The sequence below is a fragment of the Podospora bellae-mahoneyi genome, chromosome 6, assembly GCF_035222275.1.
Source record: "Podospora bellae-mahoneyi strain CBS 112042 chromosome 6, whole genome shotgun sequence".
NCBI lineage: Eukaryota > Fungi > Ascomycota > Sordariomycetes > Sordariales > Podosporaceae > Podospora > Podospora bellae-mahoneyi.
The window spans coordinates 1,666,082-1,677,835 of NC_085885.1; the positions used below are offsets into that span (position 1 = coordinate 1,666,082).

The 11,754-nt window shown below is 46.4% G+C and overlaps 2 protein-coding genes and 1 non-coding gene across 3 annotated transcripts; all 3 read left to right on the top strand.

The window, feature by feature from the left end:
* Window positions 1-618: 618 nt before the first annotated feature.
* Window positions 619-4,395, top strand: QC761_602700 (uncharacterized protein; the record flags this gene model as incomplete). The annotated part of the gene is given in 2 exon segments (XM_062880718.1): window positions 619-1,653; window positions 1,672-4,395. 2 exon segments carry the CDS (start codon window positions 619-621, stop codon window positions 4,393-4,395), a joined length of 3,759 nt encoding a protein of 1,252 aa, XP_062729433.1.
* Window positions 4,396-4,807: 412 nt separating this feature from the next.
* Window positions 4,808-4,892, top strand: QC761_0092190. The gene has a single exon. It is a non-coding gene; the product is annotated as a tRNA-Ala (tRNA).
* A 760-nt stretch (window positions 4,893-5,652) lies between these two features.
* MET13 (methylenetetrahydrofolate reductase (NAD(P)H) met13) lies at window positions 5,653-9,107 on the top strand. The gene is made up of 4 exons (XM_062880717.1): window positions 5,653-5,703; window positions 5,769-6,303; window positions 6,570-8,341; window positions 8,400-9,107. Exons 3-4 carry the CDS (start codon window positions 6,643-6,645, stop codon window positions 8,531-8,533), a joined length of 1,833 nt encoding a protein of 610 aa, XP_062729434.1. The 5' UTR covers window positions 5,653-5,703; window positions 5,769-6,303; window positions 6,570-6,642; the 3' UTR covers window positions 8,534-9,107.
* The last annotated feature ends 2,647 nt before the right edge of the window (window positions 9,108-11,754 follow it).

An 11,754-nucleotide genomic window follows, 5' to 3' on the forward strand; every position in this document is an offset into this window, starting at 1 on the left:
TGGGGTCCCATTGTGTGCTGGACTGTGCTGTGCTGCGCTGTTCTGGCATATGAAGCATGCGGACGCCTCGGGGCACACACGCAGGCGGCATCCTCAAAACCCCGATTGCTCAGCCTCCTCCTCCCATGGATCACCGTCCACATCCACAGCTATCTATTTGTGTTCCGATCCTGAGAAGCCGACCGTCTCACCTTCCCGGCCCTCAGTGACCTCACCATGTGTGAACACCCCCTTTATAACAAGGGCACGCTAGAAAGGATAAGCTTTAATTAGCTAACTGAGCTCCATCTCCCACAACACCATCCCAGTATTGCAACCAGCCAACCGGATCCAGAACATTTTCAGTGCCCTTCTCGAACAAATCTCGCCTCTTGCAACTACATTCCCTCAAGTCTCAGCACCAGTGTCGTCCTGCCAACTCAGCACATTGGCTCACTTGGCTCATGATCGAACCAATGTTCTCATGAAAATACTGTGTACCCGAAGACCAGCACAATCTTTACCGAACCTTCCGTCTGTTTGATACGGCAACTTTCGCTACCTTGGGCCGATGATCTACATCACATATTTCCTACCGATTTGACGCGCAGTCATAGTCACGGGCAAAACAAAACAACGATGCTTCTCCTCCACCAATCCGGCAGCGTCAAGATTGGCGAGGTGGTGCGCTACACAGTCACTTACACCCCCTCGGCAGATCGCATCCTCCCATCGCCAGAGTTCCTGTACTTGCGCATCAAGAATACTTGTGCCATTGCTCTTCGCGCAGCCTTTGTTCACGGTCCTTACACACTCTCGGTTGCCGCCTACCCATCCCATTTCGATCCGAACGAGAAGTTTGAAGAGCCTCGTCGCTATGGCGTCCCCGAGTTCGAACCAATGCTCAAGGCCGGCGCGGCCTGGAACTGCCACTTGGTAGTGCCCGACAATATCAGACAGTCTGCCGGTGAAGGATGCAGTCAACATGGATACCTTGGGAAAGGACCAGAGCACGACGGGGAGAGTGTATCTTGGATCATCGAGGTTGCGTCGCAAGTGGTTTTTTCGACTTCGGCGGCTGTGCACTACGAAGTTCTGTTGGCACGAGACGAGAAATCGTTGAACCTGGGCTCTGTTGTACCCGTAATAGGAGGTCAGTCACAAGCACCACAGCCAGGGCGGGTCAGCGACTTCCAACAGAGTGCCGGTGCTATCAAGGACCATCCGGCGCAACAAAAAGGTGTTTTCTCCAGGGCAGTCCACCTGAAAGTTGAGGATACAGCAAGTTTGTGGAACACGCCCCAGCTTCCAGGATGGGACGACATAGGTTGGCTACGGGCAAGGAGCGAAGGAGGAGCTGATGCCCCAGTAGAGCCTGTGATGGCCAGTGGCAAGCCCGAAGACAGGCGCCCCAGACGGTCATTCAAACAGAGAAAGGTCCATCTCGTGATTCTCACACACGGCCTGCACAGCAATCTGGGCGCCGATATGTTGTTTTTAAAGGAAAGCATAGATGCTGGAGTCAAAAAGGCCAAAGCGGATGCTAAAGCCCGAAAAGCCCGAGAGCTGGCAGCCAAGAAGAAAGAAGCAACGCCTGCCGGGGCAGACACTGAAGGAAATGCTAATACCGAAATCCTTGAGTCAGTGGGCGAGGAAAATAAGGATGAAGATGAGGAGGACGAGGACGACGAGGACGACGAGGACGACGAGGAAGTCGTAGTACGCGGATTTTCTGGGAATGCAACAAGGACAGAAAGAGGTATCAAATACTTGGGCAAACGGTTGGCAAGACATATTTTGTCCATGACTTATCCAGACCAGCCCTGTCTCCCAACCGCGAAAGCAGCTTCGGAAGCAATCGCTGCCACACTCAAGGCAAGCTCTCAGAAAAAGAATGGCGGCGAAGAGGCCCACAAACACAGTACAATCCACCATGCTCCATCTCCGAGCAATCGACTCTACAAGTTCACCAAGATCAGTTTTATCGGCCATTCACTCGGTGGTCTTGTACAAACCTACGCTGTTGCTTATATCCAGAAACATTCACCACAGTTCTTTGACCTGATCGAACCTATCAATTTTATCGCCATGGCTACACCCTTCCTCGGGCTGAACCACGAGAATCCCCTGTACGTCAAATTCGCTTTGGATTTTGGTCTTGTTGGAAGGACAGGTCAAGACTTAGGTCTCACTTGGAGAGCTCCAACGATTGCGAGAAATGGTTGGGGTGCACTCGTGGGCAATCTTGGGGAACAAGCACACAAACGGGTGTATGGCGAACATCAGCCGGAGTCCAAACCTCTGCTCCGTATCCTGCCCACCGGGCCAGCACACAAAGCATTGAAAAAATTCCGAAACCGAACCGTCTACTCAAACGTGGTAAATGACGGAATTGTACCGCTTAGAACTAGCTGCCTCTTGTTTCTCGATTGGCAGGGCCTGGGACGGGTGGAAAAGGCACGAAGAGAAGTTGGCTTGGTCGAAGCTGTTGTACAAGCAGGGTGGGCAGAATTAACAGGCGCAAATGTCACCACTCCACGACTTGCACCATGGTCACCAGAAAACAACGAAAAAGAAGAGGCCAACGAGACGGGCAAAACCACACCTACAGACACAGAGGAGCTTCTGGAAGTGCCTCAGCCACCCACTAATGCCATGTTGGAGGATGATCGACAGAGTCTGAGATCTGCTGTCGTCAGCCCTTTTCAGGAACAACCTGCTTCTGCAGACTTGCAACAGCTGTCAAATTCGACGACAAACACTTCCAACCCCTTATCTGGCCTGTTCAACTTCTTCCGGACCGAAAGCCCCAAGCCCCAACCGCCCCCCTCCCCGAAGATAAATAAGATTTATCAACGAAGTCAGACTCTCAAGGCTGAGAGCGGCTCTACTTCTGTGTCGGTTACCTCTTCGTCCACGTCTAAAGTGACAAGTGGGACTGAGCTTGGAGATGATGCGGAGGGCCTGACAGCACCACCAAGAACATCCATTTTTGAGTCGGCCGGTGACTTGCTTAACCCCAAATTACCAACCGTTGAGTATCTCATCGATCCATCAAAGCGGCACCGAACCATCTTCCATGACAGAATCTACCACCCATTCGATATCCCTCCACCGCCAGTCAAGGACCGGACGTCGGCTCTCCAGATCCGCCGTCGCTCTCTCTCTCGGTCCAGTAGGACGGCCCTGAGCGAGAGCAACTCCCCTCTCGGATCTCCAGGCATTCAACACAAGGACACTGGCCTTTCTCAGCAGTCGGACCAGTCCACCAAATCGATGCCAGTAGATTATGAATCTACCGTCAACTCTGCACCCAGCTCGTCCCACGACGAACCAGAAGTGGTCGACTCCTCACAGATGCGAGTTGAAGAAAAGATTGCGCGCGCCTACCATCGCGGTTTGTCCTGGCGAAAGGTTTTGGTGAAACTAGAACCTGACGCGCACAACAACATTGTGGTTCGCCGCATGTTCGCCAACGCTTTCGGCTGGCCGGTCATCCACCATCTAGTACAGTCTCACTTTAGTGACGAAGCTATGGCAAGAGTCAGGGACGAGGACGAGCCAGGTGTGGAAAGAGCCAAAGGGCTAGACCAAAGCGCGGATGAAACAGGCCGGGAAACGAAGGAAACGATTCGTGGTGGTGACCACCGGGGTAGAAACGTCACGGTGCGCGAAGGGGATTCATCTCACGATAACGACATCATCAACGCGGAACGGTACGATGTCGTTCCTGAACTTGCGCCGAGTCCGAGGTCGCCAAGGTCGTTGAGTAGACAGGGGAGCACCAATGCTTTGGGTGTCTTTTCCGGCACGAACCCGACAACCCCAACAACGGCGACGCGACCCCCGATCGATCGATACGATTCCATGTCCTGGAGCGATAGAGACTGGGCAGACAGCGCAGACGAAAGTGATGAGAATGGTGGGGGGGCGAGCTACTGGAGCAGGATGGCTGCTGGAGCAAATGTGAAGAAACCCCAGCCTAGCCCTTCTCACACTCACCCTTTCCCATCCTTCTCTGCTGCCACGACCCCTACCCCGGCGAATCCAAACCCGGGTGGTGGTGGTAATGCTGACAAGAAAGGGAGAACAGTTGCTGTTGCCGCGGGAGGGAGTGTAGAACAGCCGGGACCCTTGACGCCGACGGGGTTTATGATGAGGAGTGTAAGTCCGTTGAGCTGGAATTGGACCGAGAAGATTGTGGGGAGGGGGAAGACGGGGAAGAGGACGAGTAGGAGTTTGAGTCCCGGACGGGGGAATAGTTTGTTGACGACGCCGACGGCTAGTACGCCGGGACTGGGGTTGTTGAGTAGACCTAGTTTGGCGTTGAGTCAGGAGGGGTATTTTCCTGGGCAGGATAGAGGGATGGTGGGGGAGGGGGAGGGGGAGAAGAGGGAGAAGGATAAGGATGTTTGAGGAAGGCCGTAGGAGGGAGGTGGGCTGTATGGCTTGGCAGAGCAGAGCGGTTGTTTGGGAGCCCGGGAGAAGTAGTTTTGGTTTAATAGGCATTATTCTTGAGGCATTGAATAGCATAGGGGATGCCTGAACAGATGTTTTTGCTACATACTTGTGGTGACTTGAGTTCTTGTTGGATTCTTAATGTTCTACGGTTCGGCTTTAGAGTCTTCATCCTTGGCTTTTTACTGGCCTGGTTCCAACAAGGCATTTGTCAGGTCTGCTGATTCGAGTGATTAGTCACCCGGTCATAAAGCAGCTTCTTTGTTCACCCATCCGGTAGTTGCCGCCCAGGTGTTCGCTTCAGGTTCTGAAGAGCCTTTTTCCCTACAGAATCACAAAGATCACTTCATCAACTCACCAAGGCACTATAGGGCGTGTGGCTCAGTTGGTAGAGCGTTCGCTTAGCATACTCACTTGTATGCGAAAGGTCCTGGGTTCGATTCCCAGCTCGTCCACATCCTTTTGCTGCTTCCCCCTCCTCATTCACTTGAGGGGATGGGGCAGGACTTCTTTTTGGCTGATCTGGCAAACTTGGACTTGGGACATGGTGATCATTGCTTGTTTCTTGTTCTTGGGGAGGTTTGTTTGTGTGAAACAGTCCGAATAAGAACCGAGTCGTCCGGTTCGGCGACTTTTTGGGTTGGTTGGTCTTTACGGGAAGCCGGGATGGCCAGTGTTGGGAGCCGGTCACGCAATCCCGAGTGCGGTAGCGAGGTGGTGGGGTTTTTTTTTTTGGATGTTTTTGTTAGTTTGAGGTTCCAGAGACTGGGAGATGGACGAGGTGTGGGGTTTTTGGGTTCTGGTTGCTGAGGCTAGTAGGTGGTTGAGGTGACGGTCAAGATGTCAAGCCGGACAAAGGTGAAAAAAACGGGCTGACGGGTAAGACCCCGGGTAGGCGGGAAGGGCAAGGGGAAGGGGGTAAGGGGTTGTAACCAGGTTTCTCATGTGCTGTGTGTGATTCTGTGATTGATGGGATCTCGTCTGACACCTTGCCTAGCCTTAATTTATGTATGTAGGTATGTATGTAGGTATGTATGTATGTATGTATGTAGAGCTGTCGTGGAGGTTCTTCCAGGTTTGGACGGCTGCAGCCGAGTTGACCGCTACTTGCATACCTCTTCTCACCATCCATCGACAGTCAGGGTGCGCCTGGCACTGTGTCGATTGTTTGAAGGGAATGTGTTGTCGACTGCATGACTGAACAGCAGCGTCTTGTTGTTGTCGTTTAGCGACGATGGCAAGATATACCCCGGGGAGGTCCCCATGGTATGGACCATTCAAGAAACTCCCAGATGTGCTGGCTAGTTGACAGTTACTGTTCTTCGCTTCAGGTTTCTGTTCTTGAAAGTGTCGACAAGAGAGCCATTCGAAAGTGCGGGGTCCACCGGGCGCTGGCACGAAGTTCGGGTTCCTCACACAGAAAAGAGGGATGGGTCCGATTTTATGAACGTGGGGAGAGCAGCGTCATCCAATGACAATTACTCCGGGTACGGCGAGCTTCGAGCACCTGCATCCACCTTGGAAGGTCATCGATCCGCGCACTGTGTGCTAAAGCGCCGGTGCACTCCCGTTCCCGGTCCCAGTGGTGGCCTTCCGTCTGGCTTTCTGCTTCCCTCTTCCCACCTCCCACCCAGGCTTCGAGTGGTGCTTTCATCACGCCTTTTTCCTTTTATTTTCTGGGTTTTTGTCTCCAGTTTTTCCTTTTTCTCCTATCATTGATTCAGTCACCGCTCTCCTCGGTCTAGGAAGTTCGAGAAACGTACCTCACACGGTGCGCTGTTGTTGTATAAGCTGGAACCACGGACACAGGCTCCCTTTGCCCCTCGGAAGGACCGAGTTTATATCTGAAAGATTGATTCACCACAAGTATGCCATCCCGACTTTCCCTCTCTCTTTCTCTTCCCCTTCCTATTGTCTTGCAATTGTTCTGCCCGGCCTGAGCTGTACTTGTCCCTGAGATACCCATGTTCAGCCTTTGTTCTCCTCCTGCGCGCTCTTGTACCCCTCCATTATTTTCATTACCACTGTTTACGGTTCTATACGAACTCAATTACTTCTAATACTTCTGTCGCTGCTCCAACAAGCTTGAATATCGAAGCTAACCAGACCGGGCTCTTCCGTTTCTCCAATAGCTCTGGACATCCATCATCATCGCCTTATCAACGGACAGACACTTAGGTTGCTCTCTTCCTCAATACCGCCACCATGCATATCCGCGAGATGCTCGCCGATGCCGAAAGGACCGGCGCACCGTCCTTCTCGTTCGAGTACTTCCCGCCCAAGACGACACAGGGTGTCCAGAACCTTTACGACCGCATGGAACGCATGAACAACTTTGGGCCAAAATTCATCGACATCACATGGGGTGCTGGCGGCCGGATTGCCGAACTGACGTGCGAGATGGTGGTACAGGCGCAGACATATCTGGGGCTCGAGACATGCATGCATCTTACCTGCACCGACATGGGCGAGGAGAAGGTCAACGATGCCTTGCGAAAGGCTTACAAGGCTGGGTGCACCAACATTCTGGCTTTGAGAGGTGATCCACCTCGCGAGAAGGAGAAGTGGGAGGCTGCCGAAGGTGGTTTCCGCTACGCACGCGATCTTGTCCAGCACATCCGAAAATCCTACCACGAGCACTTTGACATTGGCGTTGCCGGCTATCCCGAGGGTTGTGACGACAACAAGGACGAGGATCTGTTGTTGGATCACTTGAAGGAGAAGGTCGACGCCGGTGCCACATTCATCGTGACTCAGATGTTCTACGATGCCGACAACTTTGTTCGCTGGGTCGGCAAGGTCAGAGCTCGGGGCATCAGCGTCCCAATCATTCCCGGCATCATGCCCATTGCTACCTACGCCAGCTTCCTTCGCCGCGCCAATCACATGAACTGCAAGATCCCCGACGATTGGATGCAGAGACTCGAGCCGGTCAAGAACGACGATGTGGCGGTCAGAGATATCGGGAAGACGCTCGTTGCTGAGCTGTGTCGCAAGATTCTTGCGGCCGGAATTCACCACTTGCACTTTTACACCATGAACTTGGCACAGGCCACCCGCATGGTGTTGGAGGAGCTCGACTGGATGCCATCCCCGGATCGCCCGGTCAAGCAGGCACTCCCCTGGAAGAGGTCTCTTGGCTTGGGTCGCCAGGTCGAGGATGTCCGGCCCATTTTCTGGCGCAATCGCAACAAATCTTACGTTGCTCGCACGCAAGACTGGGACGAGTTCCCCAACGGTCGCTGGGGTGACTCTAGGTCGCCGGCCTTCGGTGAACTGGACGCATATGGTATTGGTCTGACGGGCACCAATGAGCAAAACCGCCAAAAGTGGGGCGAGCCAACTTGCATCCGCGACATCGCCACCCTCTTTGTCCGCTACCTGAACAAGGAGATTGAGTATCTCCCATGGAGTGAGGCACCAGTCGCCGAAGAGGCCGATGTGATCAAGGACTACCTTCTTGACCTCAACAAGCGGGGTCTGATCACGGTAAATTCTCAGCCGGCTGTCAACGGTGTCAAGTCTACCCATCCAATACACGGATGGGGTCCATCCAAGGGTTATGTGTACCAGAAGGCCTACCTCGAATTGCTCGTTTCCCCAGAAGTCTACCCAGAGATCAAGAAGCGCATTGAGAACCACCCCGATTTGACGTACCACGCGGTGACCAAGTCTGGCATGCTTGAGACCAATGCTCCATCCGACGCGCCCAACGCCGTAACGTGGGGTGTTTTCCCCGGAAAGGAAATTGTTCAGCCTACTATCGTTGAGCGAATTAGTTTCCTCGCTTGGAAGGACGAAGCGTTCCAGTTGGGATCTGACTGGGCTCGCTGCTATGAGGCTGACACCCCAAGCCGTCTGTTGCTCGAGGACATCATGAAGTCGTGGTACTTGGTGAATATCGGTAAGCTATCTTCTATTTCTTTTTTTGTTGATTTGGTGATACTAACAGTCCTGCACAGTCAATAACGATTTCCACCAAGGAGAGACGCTTTATGAGGTTCTGAAGGATCTCCAGGAGCCCAACTTGGACAAGGTCCCGCAACCACCAGCCACCAATGGCGAAGTTGCCAACGGCGTTGAGGCTTCAACATAATGCCTCTTGAAAGGACACGACTCTGAAGTTGAACTTTTAAGGGTCGTGTTTTCTTTTTTCAACACATTTGCATGGTCAAATCTAATTTCAACACAGCGTTGCCAATCATGGCAGCAAAGCCCCTTAATCTTCTCCCATCTTCTGCTTCTGTCGGGGACAAGAGTGAAGACGAGGAGAAAGGAATGCACATGAAAAATGGTTTAATGAATGAATTTCAACAAGACTCACAGCATTATACAAGAACAGCATTTATCTGGGGCGTTATTTTCAACAATTGATCGTGTATTTTTCTTTTGGACTGTTCGGGTTGGGAGTGTGGGAGGGGTGGGGGGGCCGGCGAACAAAACAAACATCATCATCGGGGTTGGGGACTTGATTTTTCAACAAAAATTGGGGCATTCAACTGGCATGGGTGGGATGGTGAGGGAAAAGGAACCAAAGGAAAACTCAAATGGGGAGTTTTTCATGCATTCATGGAGAGATATCTCAACGATACCCAAGAGGAGGAGGACGAGGAGGTAGAGGACAGAGAGAAGGTCAATAGGAATTGGAATTCAATTGATGTGCAACAATGCAACAAATAGATATGAAACCTATCTGGCTATACATTTTCGGTCCAAGCTTTAACGTACATTATAAGCGAGTGCACCATATAAGCGAGTGCACCACTTTTTAAGCGACGTGCCATCCTTCCACGCAACATCGACTTTTTCTACACAACCTAATATACCTCCTACTTTAAAGGAAGCTATGGTGATCCTAGCCCTCGAAGCTCTTAAAAAAGATAAAAATCTTAGCCTCCGAGCCGCAGGAAAGATCTATAACGTCCACCATTCGACTCTCTTACGACGACGCGCTAGCTAACCTGCAAGGCACGACACTACGCCTAACTTACGCCGGCTTATAAATTCCGAAGAGGGTGCTATTATTTAATATATTATTAAGCTATATACGCGAGCTTTTCTATTAAAATTACGTAGTACAGAAATATAGTTAATTAACTACTACGCGTACGCGATACGACCCTTATTAATAAACTTTAAATATATAACTTTATTAAACGTTAATTATAGCTTTATACGCGCTTTATATATAAATATAATTATTAAAGGGCTAAGTGCGAGGATTTAAAGGTTATTACCGAGTAATTTACGTTTATAAGAAATATTAAAGTTAAGTACGGTATTAGAAATAATAATATTTATAATTTCGACGAGATTAAATTGATAATAAATATTATTTTCATAAGTATAATAATTATAACTTCGGACGGCTTTAATAAAACAAAATTAGTTTAACTTAATAACGGCGAATACGTAACGGTAATTTAAAAATTAATACCCATAATCGAATTATCTTACCCTTTATTATTTTAATTATATAGTATTACTTTATTAATTAATATATTAAATATAATATATTATTTGTTTAATATATTATAATCATTAATAATAAGTAAACTATTAATCCGGTAAGCCTAAGTTAAATTAAGTATTTCGATTATTATATAACGTTTTATACGGAAGGTTAATATTAATTATTAATCTTTAATAATTATAAAAGCTATTATTTTACTAAATTTAAGCGTTATTATTAATAAAATATAACGAACCCCTATCCAGAACCTCTGAAAGGGATACTGGTTAAAGGCTACTTCTGAATAATCCTGGTTTAGTATAGCTAAATAGTATACGATAAGATGTTTTAATATAATTATAAAATATTATAATTATAATTTAAAATTATATATTACGGAACTATCTATTTATATTAGCTAGTTCCTCCGTATATATAGACCTTATGCTAAACTATATTTACTTTTTACTTAATACCTTTAGTATACTAATTACGACTACTAAATTTGCTTAATACCCTAATTAAATTAAGTACTTTACTTAGTCTACTTAGTACCCTAAGTATATTAATTAATTATCCTTTACTATAATTAATTTTTTTTATATGTTTTTTCGATTAAATTTTATTTTTATAGCTCTATAACCCGTCCTATATTAAGGTTATAATATAATATTTTCTTTTTTAAATTAATACCCCGGTAGTTTAACTTATTAATCTTTCTTTATTAATAATTTTAAATAAATCTTTTTTCTTTATTACTAGCCTTACGTAATATTCAACCGCGTTAAGAAATCTACGCCGAAAGGCCTTTTTAATACCTTTCGCCGTTAAAATTTTATAACCGCTATTTATATTTTCGGTAACAAAATATTGCTTTACTTTTTTTATAAGGCCTTTAATATTTCCGATTACTGCGTTTTTAAATACTTTTTTAAATACTATTCCTATATATATTCCGGTCGCTCCGACTATAATATTCTAAGTTTTACTCCCGCTTTAATAGCCTCCCTATATTACTAAAAAAAAAAATTAAACGCCGAAAAGTAATAGGTTTATATGGTTATACTATAAACCGCTTCGAAACTTATATAAATAGAAACCTAGCGCTGTACTTTAATTATTAAATTCCGTTATTTTACCGCTCGTAAGGAACGAGTAATTAAGGATCTAGAGCGGGAAAAAGTATAGGCTTCTTTTACTATTAATCTTCCTTTAACCTTTCCTCTCGATTAAACTTTTAATATATTAAATTAATTAAATTAATTCTTACTTAATAATTTATCTTTTAATCTTAATATAACCGGTCCTTCTTTTTTATCCGTATAGAATACGGCCGGTAATACGCCTTCCTTTTCCTAAAGTAATTAAAGTACGTAATACTATTTATATTTAATTTTCTTTATATTTTTTAACTTTATAATATAGTATATAGTACGCCGATTATTTTACTAGAAGCGTAAGTTCGACTTTTATTAAGGTTCTCCTAGCTTTATTTTATAGTTATTTAATTATAATTTAAGGTTAGATTTTCTTTATTATTTACTAATAATATATTTTTTTACAATAGTAAAAATATACAATATTAGTTAAACCTAAATTCTTTTTTACTTTTTAACTTTATAATATAACGTATAATACGTTAATTACTTTATCGGAAACGTAAATTCGATTTTTACTAAAGTTCTTTTAAATTTAAAAATATTTAATAAAAGTTTTTTTAAGCCTAAATTTATTTTTATTTATTTAAGTTTTAATCGGTTTAAATATTATTAGTAAAATTCTTTTAATTTATTTAGGTAATTAAAATATATTTATAATTCCTATAAATTATTTATAGTCGAATATTTTAATTAATTAAGTAAATA

Coding starts and splice junctions, on each gene's coding strand:
- MET13 (XM_062880717.1), top strand. CDS start 6,643: ATGCATATCCGCGAGATGCTCGCCGATGCCGAAAGGACCGGCGCACCG. Junction 8,342..8,399: donor GTGGTACTTGGTGAATATCG/GTAAGCTATCTT, acceptor AGTCCTGCACAG/TCAATAACGATTTCCACCAA.